Here is a 17,845-nt window from a genome sequence, read left to right on the forward strand (position 1 = left end):
AATAATAGTAATAACGATAATGATAATGATATCTCCAGAACACCTTTAGAATCATCAAAATTGTCATTAAGACAAACCTCCCTATTGGAGGGGAATTTTTTTAAGTTCCCCCATCAAGAAATGGAAACTACTTCTTCAAGCCATTCTGGGCTCAGCCAAGTGTCCCACCATGTCACTAAGACATTAGCAAACATGACACAGGTTTGAGCGTTAGGGTTTGCTCTTTCCACCACCATGATAACAAGCCTAGGCTAGCCCCAGCTTTTACTGCAACATTCTGACATGCAAGTGAGCTAGTCTAAGCCAGAAGAACCACTAATTAGCCTACAGAATTGTGAGAAATAATAAAAGGTGCAATTTAAGCCACTAAGTCTTGGAGAACTGTGTTGTGCAAATGACAACCGATACACTATGTATTGAGAATCTGTTCTGAAAGCTACCCATATCCATACTCACCACAATATTGCCTATTAGTGGTACTGTTTTCATCTTCTCCTCCCGGACAATCTAAAATCCCATCACAAACTTGAAATATTGAGATGCATAGTCCAGACTCTGGGCAAGCCCATTCTCTTGGGTAACACAAATGATGACGACGATTGCTCTCTGTGAGGAAAAAAGAGAGAGTTACAGGCCATATGAGAGGGAGAATCAGTCCTTTTTATTCCATGATTAAGAGAAGATAGAAAATATAAACCAAGTAGACAATAGAAATCCACAAATTACCTATATTTTACAATAAATTCACAGTTTCATACGCTACCCTTAGCCTTTGAGATTCTAAAGAGAAAATGGAATTATTTAAGTTCCGCTCTTTCTGAAAGAGGCAGCCCCCAGCCAAGCTGTAAGAGCATAAATCTGATATGAACCTGAAATATCAACAAACTAGATTCACACCCCTGAGGAGAAGGTTCAGGTATTTAAATCATGAATTACAGAATGAGGGCCATCAAGGTAACTCCAGAGTCCCTAAGTTTGGGTTTTGGTTGTTTGATTTCTTTTATTTAGTGAAATGTTGACAGAAGAAGAAAAACCATAATTCTTGGACACTGAAACATGAGACCAATGGATGGTTCCAGAACAAACATCGTCTTTATTAGATCTAGGACTGGAACAGTGCAGGCAACTTGAAGTATGGTGTGGTGTTAGTAACTTCAGGACAGCTGATGAGAACAGCAAGGTAAGGAAGGGCATGGCATTTGCAATTATCTTTTCAAATACTCTTTAAACACTTGACTAAATAGTAGTCTGCCCTGCACCTGCTAGTCCCTAGTTCCATCCCACTGTTTCCAGTGTGGCCTGTCCATCACCATTAATGTCAACGTCTCAACTGGAAATTAGAATTTGCAAAAACTCAAAACAAAACTCAACTGTTGCCACAGTTCAAAGTTATTTTTAAAGGTTGTAAGGTCTAAGAGAAATAATCACATTTTACCCTATTTTTCGTACATCCTCCAGCCTACAACTTTTACACAGGTAAAGCAGGCAGAGTGGAATACAGAGGAAAGGATCAGAGTGTGATGAGGGAGAAAACAGACAGTTCCAACTACTTTGCCTTAATAATAGGAAGGAAGAGGTTAAAAGTTATGCTACATTTGGGTCCAGTCATTTTAGGAAAAGCTAGTGGAGTCACCTTCTTCTAATCCACCCACTAATTAAATAAACCCCAGACAATTCTGAGGGTAAAAAATTCTAATAAGGAAGGGAGGAAAAACCTAAAAGAAATGCTTTTCAGTAGGAATCTCGCCTCCTCCTTACCACAGCCATCTTCATCTGCAAAGCCTTGACAGTCATCCTGTCCGTCACAAACCCAGTTTTGATGAATGCACTGGCCATTGGGGCAGGTGAACTGGTGGCCACCACAGGTCTGATAGTCTGGAAGAGAGAAACAGCTGCACTACACAGACACAAATCGCTTTTGTCAAAAGTCCAAGTGCTCACCCTACTACTTGAACTGGGCTCCTAGAAACTGAAGTTTCTACATCAGTATCTTGACAAAAAATGAAAAAAAAAAAAAAAGCAGGAAGAGAAGGAGAAAAATTAAAAGAAGGAAAGGAAAAGATAATAGCAGCTTTGGGTCCAGGAAGCAAACTCAGGTGCCAGTCTCTATTTCTCAAGATTAAGAATCTAGGAATAGGTTGACACAGAACAGCGGAGGCAAACTGATCCAGATGCTAAATGTGCCAATGGCCAACATTCTCTTACTTTGCCACAAGCACCATCACGGATATTTTGGACCACATGATTTTGGGTCACCATCCCATGATGTCACAGCACCTCTTTAAGACTGTCACTGAGGGCTGGGATTGTGGCTCAGCAGTAGAGTGCTCATCTAGCACGTGCGAGGCCCTGGGTTCAATCCTTAGCATCACATAAAGATAAGTAAAAAAAAATAAAGGTATTGTGTCCAACTACAACTCAAAAATAAAAATATTTAAAAACAAATACTGGGATAGGAAAGGTAGCAGAACACGACAGTCACTAGTATGGCAATATGTAAATCAATGGATGTGTAATTGATGTGATTCTGCAATCTGTATATGGGCTAAAAATGGGAGTTCATAACCCACTTGAAGCAAAGTGTGAAAGATGATATATCATGAACTATGTAATGTTTTGAACAACCAACAATAAAAAATAAAAAATAAAAAAAATAAAATAAAATAAAAAAAGAAAAATAAATAAAAACAAATACTGTCCAGAAAGAAAATCAGGCACCAATCATAGAAAATTAGGATGATAATGAAAATACTCAGTGACCCCATAAGGCATGGGTACCAACCAATCAAAACAGATGTAGAGAAAAATCATTCATTCTAGTAAATAAATGACCACAAAAACCTGCCAGTGAATTGGAATTAAAATTCCCCCAGAGTCTCCTTTCTAATGTTACATATTCCTAAAAAAATGAGTCCGGAGATGGCAACAGTAAGAGAAAGGGCATTCAAACTGCAGGCTACAGCACAAAAATAAAAGTAGGATCAGGGCAAAGAAGCAGAGGCAACAGAAGCCATCTATAGCACACTGAAACTTTCTTGACCCTCCAATTTGAATGTGGCAGTGATTTCAAAGAAGAGAGGAAAACCATTGCTAGTAGGGCGCTCCTTCCCTTTGGAGCTCTTCTTGCACTCCACTATCAAAGTGATCAGGTCCATTCCTGAGCTATGGGTAATCTGAATCCTGTGATACAATATACCCGTACCCCTGTAGCCTAAGGAAAGAATGCACTGTCCCGTCAGCAACCCTTCAACTCTACACAGATCTTTGAAAGATAAAGGAATCCAGGCCCAATACATGGCTAAGGCTCAAGCCCACGGCCCCCAAATGAATTTTTGGTTCCATGTGTAATCAAATACAGTGATTCTTTCTTAGAGGAAAATGGGTATCTGGTGGGAAAAAACAAACATAAAATACTCCTAACCACATGACCCAGCATAAGGGAATCACCGTACTGCAATTATGTTCATCACTGCTGTCTTCACAGTCGTGGTCATGGTCACAGACATAGGCACGAGGGATACACTCTCCATTGCCACACTGAAATTCGTCACGCAAGCATGTCTCAGCTGGAACACAAGGTTAACAAAGGAAAAAAAAGGGAGAATTTCAATTCCACTGCAGCCATTTCATCTCACAGGAAGATTCTGTCTCAAGTTTAAAAAGAGACTCTTATTGTCAGCAGTGTTCTGGTAAACGTTTAACAACCTCTTCTCCAACTTTGTGGTGTTTACCGATTATCATGGTGTAAATACTGCCACCAGAGGCTGACTACAGACCACTAAAATGAATTTGTAGAATGTGGGCTTGGAAAGATGTGCAGATAATTGACTCTCTCAAGCTGCAACACACCACAGCACCTCTTACACACATTACTTACTGCAGTTGGCTTCATCAGAAGAGTCCCTGCAATCAACTTTCGAATCACACTTCTGACTCGTGTTATAGCAGGCTCCATTAGCACAAGTAAGCTGCTCACATACTGGATATTCTATTTTTAAAAAGAACAGAAACAGCAAGTGAACCTTAAGACACTTCTTCAGCAAACATTTCTTGAGTGACAGCTATGTGCTAGGCACTAAATGGTGAACATATATTGGTACACAAAGAGATATGATCCCTGGCCTCCTATTAGATAAGAGAGAGGGACCATAATCAAATAATGACACAAATAGCAGATGACAAACTAGGTTACATGCCAATGCAGAGACTACAGAAAGCTATGAGCTGAACAGTAGGGGGATTTGGAAACCCAGGGATCTCTCCCTTAAAGAAGTAAGTGGCTTTTGAGTGAAAAACTTTTGAGTGAAAGAATTGGAAAGAATTTAACAGTTCAAAATGGAACCTTTTTTTTACATGATACAAATGACATCCCAGGAAACTCATGTACCCCCACACATGATCTGGGAGATAAAGGGTCATTTTTTTTTTCACTGAAATGAGAGAAAGAGAAAATAGGTCTGAGCCCAGGGATCTCACTCAGCAGCTATTTGCTCTTATTCAACTGTTTACCCTCTCTCTGTCACTACTTCTTCTTCCCCAGTCTAGATAATCTACCGCAGCCAGTCGAGGGCCCTAAAAAGACAACACCTGGGAACTGAAAAGCATAATTGTTCCATAAGCCCAAATTACAGTCATCCCTCAATATCCATGGGGGATTCTGTGAATTGGTTCCAAGACCACCCAATGCATACCAAAACCCAAAGATGCCCAATACCCTTTTGTAAAATGGTGCAGTATTTGCATTACATACATCCTTTCATTTGCTTTATTTATTTATTTTTTATTGATTTTATTTTTTTAAATACATGACAGCAGAATGCATTACAATTCTTATTACTCATAGAGCACAATTTTTCATATCTTTATATATAATATATGTTCATGCCAATTCATGACTTTACACATGTACTTTGTGTTTTTTTTTAAAGAGAGAGAGAATTTTTTAATATTTATTTTGCAGTTTTCGGTGGACACAACATCTTTATTTTATTTTTATGTGGTGCTAAGGATCGAACCCAGAGTCCCACGCATGCCTGATGAGCGTGTTACCACTTGAGCCACATCCTCAGCCCTACTTTGTGTTTTTTTGCATTACAATTCTTATCACACATATATACCACAATTTTTCATATCTCTGCTTGTATATAAAGTAGATTGACACCCAATTCGTGTCTTCATACATGTACTTTGGATAATGATGTCCATCACATTCCTCCATCTTTGCTAGTCCCCTGCCTCCTCCCTTTCCCTCCCTTCCCTCTTCCCTATCTAGAATTCATCTATTCCTTCATTTACTTTAAATAATCTCTAGTTCATACATAATACCTAGCACATAAATGCTATGTAAGTATTTATCATACTATATTCTTTAGGGAATAATGAGGGGGGAAAGCCTGTGCATGTTTAGTTCAGGCAATTTTTTCCAAATATTTTTACCCATAGTTGATTGAATCCAAGGAATGGGGAACCAATGGATTCTGGGGTGTGGATTCTGGGGTGTGGGGATAACTGTCTTATGGCCATATTATACATATATGGTCACCTCAATGCTATTAACTAGATGTTTAACCCTGCAGAAAGTCAGGATGTCCCTTGAAGAACAAAATGGTGTCTGTCCCTCCTGTTTCCTCACACTTGAAACTCATGACTCCTAACTATAGGATTTGTTCTGTTGGTTTCTTATCTGTTTCCCTCATAGCTTAATAAAAACCCCTGAGGACAAGGAACCTGTCTTATCATTTTAGAATTCTTAGCAGTAGGACACTACTCACTATGCTCAAGAAATGCTCAGAGTTATCACAGGAGACCATTTTAAACAGCTTTTGAAATATCTGAACATCCGCTTTTTATGGTCTTTGACTACCCTATTTTCCGCATGTATGATATCATCCTTGGTCTATATTTTTAATTAAAAATGTTTCCTAGTGATTCTCACGCAGTCTTCAGATTTCTTTTTAACCAAGGAAAAGGCATGTCTTAGTTAAGATTTCAAAGATCAGATTACACAGTTTCACATTGAGGCTAAATTTGCATTCAAGAACCCAATGTGATGTTTTAGACATACAAAGATGCATCGGACAGTTGTTTGGATGATCCCAAAGTCTTTTCAAGTAGAAGATGTGCACAAAATTCTGTACTAAAACTGTATTAAACTTGTCCTCTGTTAAGAACTCACACTTTTTTTTAAAAATCTCTCAAATTATATTTTCATGTTTTGTGTATAGAAAAGGAATAAACCTAAATCTTCTCATCTCCAGAAGTTCAAACCTCATCTATCAAGTGTTCTTGAGTATCTAACTGGCAAAAGTTACAGAACCAGTCACATTAAACGGAAGGCTCTTTTCCATGACACTCCAACGGCTTCAAGATGAAGCTCAGTATCTCCTTCCCAGCTACAGGCTGCCAAAAACTCACTGAAGCCAACAATGAACACCAGCTTCCTACTTTTTATGAGAAGGGTATGGCCACAGAAGTTGCTGCAGTGCTATGGGTAAAGATTAGAAGGATCATGTGATCTGAATCAGTGGTAGGAACAAAGAACAAGGTTTTCCCATGAAGCAGGTGTCCTGACCCATGACCACATCCACCTGCTACAAAGTAAGAAGGAAATTACCAACACAAACCAGAACTGAAGAAAGCACAAATCTGTTAGGGGATGCCAATCTGAGTGTTTTCAACTTGACTACTGGGGTGAAAAAAGGGGAAAGAAGAATATTCCTGGACTGACTAATACTAGTGTCTCTCATCACCCTGGGCCCAAGCTGGCACAATCTGCAAACCTTTCAATCTGTAAAGAAGATGTTGGCTGGGCAAGGGGGTACATCCCAGCAGCTCAGGAGGCTGAGGCAGAAGGATCACAAGTTCAAAGATAGCCTCAGCAACTTAACAAGGCCCTAAGCAACTCAGCAAGATCCTATCTCTAAATAAAACATTTTGTAAAAAATGCTGGGATGTGGTTCAGTGGTTGAGCACCCCTGGGTTTGATCCCTGTTACCAAAAAAAATAAAAATAAAAATAAAAATAAATGTCCATAACTATGTTGTCAGAAAGCTCTTAAACAAAGAAGGCAAGAAACAAAGTATTCAGCTTGTCACTCCATGTGTCCTGCAACATAGATGCCAGCATATTGCTCTGAAGAAACAGTATACTAAAAAGATAAGAAAGAGGCTACAGAATATGCTGAACTTTTGGCCAAGAGACTGATGAAAGCCAAAGAAAAATGCCAGGAACAAATTTCTGAGAGATCTGATTCTCAGTCCAGTCAAATAAAACTTTAAGTGTAACAAATAAATAAGCTCGATCCTAGGGGGTAGGGTGGGGATGGTATGCAAGGCATTTTTAAATAGCTGTTTAAATTTCTAAATTTTTTCTGAACTTCATTTTATTTGTTAATCATCCAAAAATGAGCAAGTGCTTAAGGTTATTGCTGTCTTTCCATCATTAAGATGGTATGCTTTGTAAAAGTGCCTTTAAAATGGTTCAGACAACTCTGTTTACTAATTCTGTCTTCAAGAGATGCAAAAGGCCAGGTAAGGCCAGCAAGCAATTCCCGTCCCGCCATGTACCAGATAGCTCCTGGTGTCAGTGTGTTATCTAGCCTTTTAAGAGCAGCAGCAAGCAGCAGGGAGAAAAAAAAAAATCTTTAAAAACCCAGCTCTTTGCAATAGATAAGCTATCTGCCAAGAGGAAAATTTATTTGAACTGGGACTGTACCACACTTTTGGTGATTATTATGAATATGAGAGATCTGGGAGAAATGTATTAGGCAGGTCTCTTGTTTTTTCTGTCCTGCTTTTTGAGAGCCAGTGCCATAAAACTGAAAGGAGAAGAATGAAAACAGTACTCACTGACATGGCTCATGCCCCTAAACAACTGGGCCAGCTTGATGTCATCAGGGAGGGTATTGTGTTGGCCAAAGGTCAGCAGTTCTACAAACAGCTTTCTTGTCTCCTTCCATACTGATAATGAATCTCTCTCAATCAGCAGCGGACCCTCTCAACCCCTGCACACCTTCTGGTCTTTGCTATGCATAGATAACCTGAGGTATATGCCCAGTGACTGCTCAGTGCTGACTCACTAAATATAGAAAATACTTGGAAATATGTTTCCAGATGGTTTTCTCCGTTGGAGACCCACAAAGAGGGAACAGGGTTTTGCTCTGAGCAAAGAAATGAACAGATCTTTCTTCTCTTGCTAAAGACATTCATGAATGAGTTTCTATATACCCCAAGAAGCAGGAAGTCACAATCCTTTGAGTTTCCCATTTGGCGATATCTAAAAATCTTTTTTTTTTTTTTTGTTTTTTTATGCTTGGCAAGACTGAGGCTAATCTTATAACCTTTTTCCCATGGAGCAAATCCATCAAGGGGCTGAAACGTCCTACAAAATTCCAAGTATGGGGAAAGTACAATGTGAGAGGACACATACAAGAACACAAAGGAACTCTTCCTTCTGAGCTTTATTTGAATAGAAGGATTGACAAGTACCTATTAACCAGTGTCCAGAGTGTTTATTGGAAACAAAAATGTGAGAATACCCTTTTTCCCACCATCCCTTGCTTCTCTCTTTTTTACCTTCTCCCAGTTCCAAATGATACATGCTCTGGTTTGTCCACACACACATATGCCCCAAAATATGCCAACAAGATTGGTGCTTGACCATGATCAAGTAGGATTCATCCCTGGGATGCAAGGCTGGTTCAATATACGGAAATCAATAAATGTTATTCACCACATCAATAGACTTAAAAATAAGAACCATATGATCATCTCGATAGATGCGGAAAAAGCATTCGACAAAGTACAGCATCCCTTTATGTTCAAAACTCTAGAAAAACTAGGGATAACAGGAACATACCTCAATATTGTAAAAGCAATCTATGCTAAGCCTCAGGCTAGCATCATTCTGAATGGAGAAAAACTGAAGGCATTCCCTCTAAAATCTGGAACAAGACAGGGATGCCCTCTCTCACCACTTCTGTTCAACATAGTTCTCAAAACACTGGCCAGAGCAATTAGACAGACGAAAGAAATTAAAGGCATCAAAATAGGAAAAGAAGAACTTAAATTATCACTATTTGCAGATGACATGATTCTATACCTAGCAGACCCAAAAGGGTCTACAAAGAAACTATTAGAGCTAATAAATGAATTCAGCAAAGTGGCAGGATATAAAATCAACACGCATAAATCAAAGGCATTCCTGTATATCAGCGACAAATCCTCTGAAATGGAAATGAGGACAACCACTCCATTCACAATATCTTCAAAAAAAATAAAATACTTGGGAATCAACCTAACAAAAGAGGTGAAAGGCTTATACAATGAAAACTACAGAACCCTAAAGAGAGAAATAGAAGAAGATCTTAGAAGATGGAAAAATATACCCTGTTCATGGATAGGCAGAACTAACATCATCAAAATGGCGATATTACCAAAAGTTCTCTATAGGTTTAATGCAATGCCAATCAAAATCCCAACGGCATTTCTTGTAGAAATAGAGAAAGCAATCATGAAATTCATATGGAAAAATAAACGACCCAGAATAGCAAAAACAATGCTAAGCAGGAAGGGTGAATCAGGCGGTATAGCGATACCAGACTTCAAACTATACTACAGAGCAATAGTAACAAAAACAGCATGGTACTGGTACCAAAACAGGCGGGTGGACCAATGGTACAGAATAGAGGACACAGAAACCAATCCACAAAACTACAACTATCTTATATTTGATAAAGGGGCTAAAAGCATGCAATGGAGGAAGGATAGCATCTTCAACAAATGGTGCTGGGAAAACTGAAAATCCATTTGCAACAAAATGAAACTGAATCCCTTTCTCTCGACATGCACAAAAGTGAATTCAAAATGGATCAAGGAGCTTGATATCAAATCAGAGACACGCCGTCTGATAGAAGAAAAAGTTGGCTACGATCTACATTCGGTGGGGTCGGGCTCCAAATTCCTCAATAGGACACCCATAGCACAAAAGTTAATAACTAGAATCAACAAACGGGACTTACTCAAACTAAAAAGTTTTTTCTCAGCAAAAGAAACAATAAGAGAGGTAAATAGGGAGCCTACACCCTGGGAACAAATCTTTACTCCTCACACTTCAGATAGAGCCCTAATATCCAGAGTATACAAAGAACTCAAAAAATTAGACAACAAGAGAACAAACAACCCAATCAACAAATGGGCCAAGGACTTGAACAGACACTTCTCAGAGGAGGACATACAGTCAATCAACAAGTACATGAAAAAATGCTCACCATCTCTAGCAGTCAGAGAAATGCAAATCAAAACCACCCTAAGATACCATCTCACTCCAGTAAGATTGGCAGCCATTAGGAAGTCAAACAACAAGTGCTGGCGAGGATGTGGGGAAAAGGGTACACTTGTACATTGCTGGTGGGACTGCAAATTGGTGCAGCCAATTTGGAAAGCAGTATGGAGATTTCTTGGAAAGCTGGGAATGGAGCCACCATTTGACCCAGCTATTCCCCTTCTCGGTCTATTCCCTAAAGACCTAAAAAGAGCATGCTACAGGGACACTGCTACATCGATGTTCATAGCAGCACAATTCACAATAGCAAGACTGTGGAACCAACCTAGATGCCCTTCAATAGATGAATGGATAAAAAAAATGTGGCATTTATACACAATTACTCTGCATTAAAAAATGACAAAATCATAGAATTTACAGGGAAATGGATGGCATTAGAGCAGATTATGCTAAGTGAAGCTAGCCAATCCCTAAAAAACAAATGCCAAATGTCTTCTTTGATATAAGGAGAGTAACTAAGAACAGAGTAGGGTCGAAGAGCATGAGAAGAAGATTAACATTAAACAGGGATGAGAGGTGGGAGGGAAAGGGAGAGAGAAGGGAAATTGCATGGAAATGGAAGGAGACCCTCAGAGTTATACAAAAGTACATACAAGAGGAAGTGAGGGGAAAGGGAAAAATAATACAAGGGGGACAAATGAATGTCAGTAGAAGAGGGGAGGGGAGGGGAGGGGAGGGGGGATAGCAGAGGATAGGAAAGGCAGCAGAACACAACAGACACTAGTATGGCAATATGTAAATCAATGGATGTGTAACTGATGTGATTCTGCAATCTGTATATGGGGTAAAAATGGGAGCTCATAACCCACTTGAATCAAAGTGTGAAATATGATATATCAAGAACTATGTAATGTTTTGAACAACCAACAATAAAAAATTAAAAAAAAAAAAAAAAAAAGATTGGTGCTTGAGGATATTTTAAGTGTTTTCTCTGTCAATGATTTAATCCGGAGCAAGAAAGTTTCATGCAATAGTTCTATTTATATAATCAAGGAAGTCGATGTAGTTTGAGGACCTTATAAACCTCCCACAATGGAAATCATTTACATCAGAGCAAGATATAAATATGAAGTGCTATTCTTTATTATCTTGTCAGGGAGAATGTAAATATATCCTATTCTCACAATTTGACAAAATGGCCAAAAAGAACATACAAAAAAAGGCAAACTGATTATAATGGAAGAGAAGGCAGCTGGGCATGATGGCTTCTTGGGAGACTGAGACAGAAGAATCACAAGTTTAAGGCCAGCCTGGGCAACATAGCAAGACCTTGTCTCAAAACAAAAATAAAAAGATTGGGGATATAGCTCAGTAGTAGGGCATCCCTGGGTCCAATCCCCGGTGCCATAAGAAAAGAAAAGAAGAAAGAAGGAAAGAAGGAAGGGGAAGGCAGCATCTTAAATGTAGATTTAAAAATGAGCCCAAGATTGAAAATAAAACAAGAAGTTATTGATATAAGTGCAGCCCAGATACCTGGGACTTCTCAAGGTTGCAGAGTCAACCTTGTTTCTTATTTTGGCTCTAAGACAGACTAACTCAGTTCAAGTAATGATTTGCCAGAAGAAGCTTACTAGTTGGGCTGCCAGGACTTAGTTGTGAATACTACCCATAAAATTAAATAAGCAACACCATCATCACCATTATCAACATCGTCACTGGTAACATATACTGAACAGTGTGTCACCGAAACATGTTACAGTACTTTGATATGTATGAAACTTATTCTATCCTTAGAACTACCCCATGAGGTATGCACTTTGATTTCTCCCATTTTCTACATAAGAAGCCTTTAAAAATAATTAGAAGTTGCTGGGCGTGGTGGTTCACGCCTATAACCCCAGCAGCTCGGGAAGCTGAGACAGGAGTTTGGCAAGTTCAAAGCCAGCCTCTGCAGGGGCAAGGCACTAAGCAACTCAGTGAGACCCTGTCTCTAAATAAAATACAAAATAAGGCTGGGGAATGTGGTTGAGTGCCCCTGAGTTCAATTCCCGGTACCCCCTAAAAAAATAATAATTAGAAGTTACTTTCAATTAAATACACACACATATATGTGTGTGTGTATACATATATATATAATCAGATTTATAAAATGGAAATAGAAAATCAACACCTTGGAAAGAGAAAGAAAATATGGTAATCCCAAGACTAGTAGAATTTCACTCACACGTCAAGTTCAGTCTAAGCCACTTTAAGGAAGCCAAGTCAAAAAGGGAGATCCATGAAGTTATCAAGGTTTCCTTATCCTGCTCCCTTTGTACTAGCCAGGGCTTAAGCCCCCAAATTCCTATCTAGTGTCTATCAGTTGGGACCTGATCTTAGAAATGTGTCTGAGAGGAACTCTGGATCCGAAGCCCCTCCATCTTCCCATACATGGAGCTATCACCAAAATCCGCAGGGCAGATAAAGACTGATGCAATACTAAATTGCTTAAAAATAAGTTTGAAAAACCTCACCCAAGCTCTAATACTGGAGTAAATGAGAAACAAGATGGAAAATTGTACATCAAAAGCTCCAAAGAACAGTGCAAAGAAGTAAGAGGCCTTGTCACGTTGTACATGAGCAAACATGTACAACGTGCACTGTATCAGAGACACTGGTTCTACATAGGAGGAATTATGGGCCCACATGTTTTCACTCAGGGCCACAAAATACCTTGGTGTCTTCCCCATCTCTTCCTATTTCCAATGACTTTGGCAGAATATACAGGCAAAGACTAATCAAAGAGATAGGAAAGCTAACTGCTCCCCAGGATTATGGGAGGCCACATTCCAGTCACTAGAAATGGTGTAGTTATCCCTCTGCTGGGAACTTGGACCAAGATAATTCAGACAGTCATCTGGGTGAAATGTCAGTAGGCCAGGAACCAGTTATTCCTCATGGCACTGCCTGCCTTAGTTAGAATTCTGTCCTACTGAAGATATGGTTATTGAAATCTGACTTCCTGGATACTTTGAATACAGAGGTAAATTAAAAGCAAAGTAGAAGTTCCCACAGTCTTTCTTAGATATTCATTCAAAAGAACTAAATAATAGAGAAAAAAAATGGAAATCCCTGCTCTCGTGGTACTTATACTCTGTTTGGAGGAAAGGGACACTGGACATTAAAGTAAATGTGCATGGATAAAAATGTTACAAAAATAAAGCAGAGTGAAATAACAAACAGTGACAGTGGGGAGTATCTCTGGGGAGGAGATATTTGAACAAGAACCATTAGGTTCAGCAAAATGGCAGCCAGTGGTGCATTAACAAGAATGTTTTCAGAGGATTGGTGGAAATGCAGGATCACTTTCAGTAGCCTCAAGAAAAAAAGGAGAAGAGTAAATAGAAACAGTCATTAAAGACATTTCCACATCACATTGTTTTAAAAAGGAGCACAGAAATTGGGCAATGGCTGGGAGAGATCTTAGAGTCTTTTTAAAGTCAGGAAATATTTAGAAAGTACTTGAATGATGGAAACATTCAAAAGATATACAAAAGATTCTCCTCTTTCCTCAAGGTCTCAGGCTCTGACTCCTATCTCGACTGTGAGAATGCTGCAAAGGTGCATGTGTGCTGTGGCATGTAAGATGGGGTCACTGGAGCAAGGCTTGACAGGCAGGCTAACATGTGGAACTGAGTTGAAAGAAGGTGCCCTTCAGAAGCCCTCACAGTCGAGAGAATGACTACCATCTTCATCACTCCCTTCCAACTGTTCCCCCAGTTGGAGTTTCAGCAGTTAGATATACAAAGGGAAATGTTTAAATCCTAAAGAACAGAAAGTCAATAGGAATAAAACTTCAGGGACAAAGCGGCCCCAGTTGCAGGCAGACCAAACACTGCTGATTACCAGCAAGAAAGCCTTCATTGTAGCAGGGATTGTACCCTTTCTTTGGCATTCCTAAGTAACAAAGGAGAAGTGCTGCAAACCCACGATAATTAGCGATAGTTTTACTCACACCAAAATCATTCTAATATGGTACTCAATAAAACAAAATAATCTTTTTATTTCTCTGAAAAAAAGACTGCAGTATTTTTGAGCAACCCAAAGTCACTTCAATATATTAATTGAATGACCCATAATTGCTGCATTGTTCTGATGTTTATCTTACACTCTGCATGAGTGGGTTTTCCTTGATGCTAATCCCATTAGAAGTAAAATGGACTGCAGTTTTGATTCTGTTCCTTAAAAAAGAAAAAAAAAATTAATTGACAAGTTGTTGAATATCAGATCCCTGATGACCAGACTGAATAATAAAATAACTTAGGGGGAAATATGAGTTTTTACCTGGTTCACAAATATAAATATAGGCTTAGATAGAGATACACACACATATATAGATACATATATACAAACATATTCAGAAATATTTCACAAGCTGTAGAATATTCTTAAGCCTCTAAGAATATAGCAGGTAAAAAGACGGAGATCCGAATCTCTCATGCTATACCAAATTTATTTCCAAGGTAATCTTTTTATTGGGACCCTAATACCCTCCTCGCCTTTCTCACCACCTCATTCATTTTCTTACCTCCCTTCTCCCTACCTCCCTGAAAAGACTCTCACACACTATTCTTTGTTCTAGAAAGGAATGCCTGGAATGGACACAAGTTTCTCTGTCTTGGAGCCCAATGTCTTGATTTTAGAAGCTTGAAAGTGTAGGCACTCTAACACAGGGTCTGGTCTAACAGGCAGGGCCCTGAGTTCCAGGGATAGGCTTCCTGATCCTTTCAAATATTGGGAGGTATGGGGGTGGAGGATGGAATTGAGTTCTTCCTAGAAGCTTTTTCAACATCCCTCCCTGTGGTTTCTAGGTGCCAAATATATTTAGACTCATCCAGATAGACAATCTTATTTATTTCTGAGAAACAGAAAAAAGTCAAATCCATAGGCAGATATGACATTTCTAGAGAAGTAATGGTTCCTATGCTTCATGACTGTGGAAACAATAAAATAAACATTATTTCTGGTCAAATCTCACTTGATCCTTGATAACATGGGAAATACTCTAGTAGCTTAAATTTCATTTAAAATATCTAAGCACCACTATGACTAAATGGATCTCAGCAATTATAATCAATGGCCGCTAACATCACAAAGAGAGCGGGTGGCATTGTGTGCCCCCTGATGGAAATATACAACCTTAAACACAAATTATTCTCACCTTGATGAACCATCTCCACCCCTCCTGATTTAGAGGTTCAATACTCAATACAATTATTGGTTGTTCAAAACATTACATAGCTCTTGACATATCATATTTCATACATTTGATTCAAGTGGGTTATGAACTCCCATTTTTACCCCGTATACAGATTGCAGAATCACACCGGTTACACATCCACTGTTTTACATATGCCATACTAGTGTCTGTTGTATTCTGCTGCCTTTCCTATCCTCTGCTATCCCCCTTTCCCTCCCCTCCCCTCCCATCTTCTCTCTCTACCCCATCTACTGTAATTCATTTCTCTCTCTTGTTTTTTTTTCCCTTTCCCCTCACTTCCTCTTATATGTAATTTTGTATAACAATGAGGGTCTCCTTCCATTTCCATGCAATTTCCCTTCTCTCTCCCTTTCCCTCCCACCTCTCGTCCCTGTTTAATGTTAATCTTCAATAGATGAATGGATAAAAAAAATGTGGCATTTATACACTATGGAGTATTACTCTGCACTAAAAAAATGACAAAATCATGGAATTTGCAGGGAAATGGATGGCATTAGAGAAGATTATTCTAGATTAGTCATTTTAATTGAAGCAGTATGAAGGTGATTTTTGTCCCAAAGGATGTTTGACAAAATTTGAGGACATTTTTAGTTGTCACAACTGGGAGGTGCTCAAATACACAGAGGCCAGGGATACTGCTGGACATTCCATAATGCACAAGACCGCCCAGCATAATAAAAATTTATCTATCCCCAAATGTCATTAGTGCTGCAGTTGACATCTAGGTAATTTCAGATCTGGGCAATTTCCAGGAAACTCAAAGGCGAGAAGAACATATTAAAGGACATTGAGGATGAAATAAGCAAAGTCCAGATTGTGGAAAACACCAAGACAAGTAACCTGTTTTGCTTTGTTTTGTTTTCACCAATTGTAAGGAGTAAAGAACAGAAAATAAAATAAAAAATAAAAATAAAATAAATAAAATAAAAATTCTTAAGAAATATATCAACTACCTCCTACATAAATATTTTATTTGGATTCTAAATTAAGTAATCAAACTGTAAAAATAATAGCAAGACAATTTAGGGAATTTTTTAAAAAATTGACTATATCTCTAATTATTTTAAAGAACAGTTGTTTTAACTTTTTAGGTATGATAATAATATTGTGGTTTTGTTTATTACTCAGATAAATACTAAAATATTAACAGATAAAATTATATGATCCTGAGAATTGCTTCATAATATGGTGTAAGGAGAATAAATGGATGTAGGTAAAATGAGATTATTCATGAACTGATAATTGATATAACTGAGTGATAAGTAGAAAGAGATTCACTATACAGTTCATTCTGGTTTCATATGTTAAAACCTCCACAGTAAAATAATTTTTTTAAATAGCTAAGTAATCTTCAGGCAAAACTATTTTATAAATGTTTTCAAAGTATTCTAAGAGCATGGAGCACCGATAGTTTAAATGTAGGTTAAAGTTACAACTCCTCTACCCTGGCTTCTTAGTAAACTTTATAATCTCCATAAAGCAGGAGATTACACCTGCCAATGTGAAAAGTGCACAGGATAGTGACTGGTGCTTAGTGAATGGCAGTCCCCTTTCCCATTTTCCACAAGAGCCTCAAACAGAGGGAAAACAAAACAGAGCCAATCCTGCCCCACCACCATACTGCCACTTTCTAAGAACTTTGATCCTGGCCATTCATTTCCTTCTGTGTCTATCTGGCTATCAACAGATCAAAGCACTAATGAGTAAGTATGAAGATCCTTTTCTTAATTTCCTCTGATGTGTGAGGGTTTTTAACACTCTTCCACAAATAAAAAAATAAAAACAAATAAATAAGGTAGAGGGAAATAGGAAAGAAGATCTCATCACAAAATCCCTTATATGAGCCAGGCATGGAGGCACACGCCTATAATCCCAGCCAGGATTATCCCTAAGGAAGCTGAGGCAGGAGGGTCACAAGTTCAAGGCTGGCCTCAGCGATTTAGCAAGAACATGTCTCAAAATTAAAAATATAAAGGGCAGGGATGTAGCTTAGTGGTAAGTGTCCCTGGTTCAATTCCCAGTACCACAAGGAAAAAAAAAAAAAAAAAAAACTTGTGTTTAGGGTCATGCTGTGTCCTGAAAAGTTTATGATTTACATCATTCCAGAAAGAACCAGCTATAAATCCAGATGTCTTTCTTAACGAATTCTTATTTCAATTAGTTGTACTGAATTATTTTTTTAATAAAAATGTTTGATTAAAAATTCCTACTTGGTTATTTTATAAAGCTCAGCTTCTTCCCTTCATTCCTTTTATCAGGGCTACTTGCATGCTCATATCCTGCCAGGCTTTTCCAGACGGTCCA

General features: G+C 38.5%; 1 protein-coding gene across 2 annotated transcripts in view; it reads right to left on the reverse strand.

The window, feature by feature from the left end:
• The window catches only part of Lrp2 (LDL receptor related protein 2), a 197,621-nt gene that overhangs the window by 134,709 nt on the left and 45,067 nt on the right, over nucleotides 1-17,845 (reverse strand). For both annotated transcript variants that reach the window (XM_046447392.2, XM_046447391.2), the window contains exons 5-8: nucleotides 3,878-3,988; nucleotides 3,453-3,566; nucleotides 1,759-1,875; nucleotides 457-606 (exon numbers count right to left, since the gene is read on the reverse strand). In XM_046447392.2, coding sequence (XP_046303348.1) covers nucleotides 457-606; nucleotides 1,759-1,875; nucleotides 3,453-3,566; nucleotides 3,878-3,988 — 492 coding nt within the window. The remainder of the gene's footprint in view (nucleotides 1-456; nucleotides 607-1,758; nucleotides 1,876-3,452; nucleotides 3,567-3,877; nucleotides 3,989-17,845) is intronic.

Source organism: Marmota monax, unplaced genomic scaffold (assembly GCF_021218885.2).
Source record: "Marmota monax isolate L192 unplaced genomic scaffold, Marmota_monax_Labrador192_F-V1.1 WCK01_AAM20220418_F8-fsc00007, whole genome shotgun sequence".
NCBI lineage: Eukaryota > Metazoa > Chordata > Mammalia > Rodentia > Sciuridae > Marmota > Marmota monax.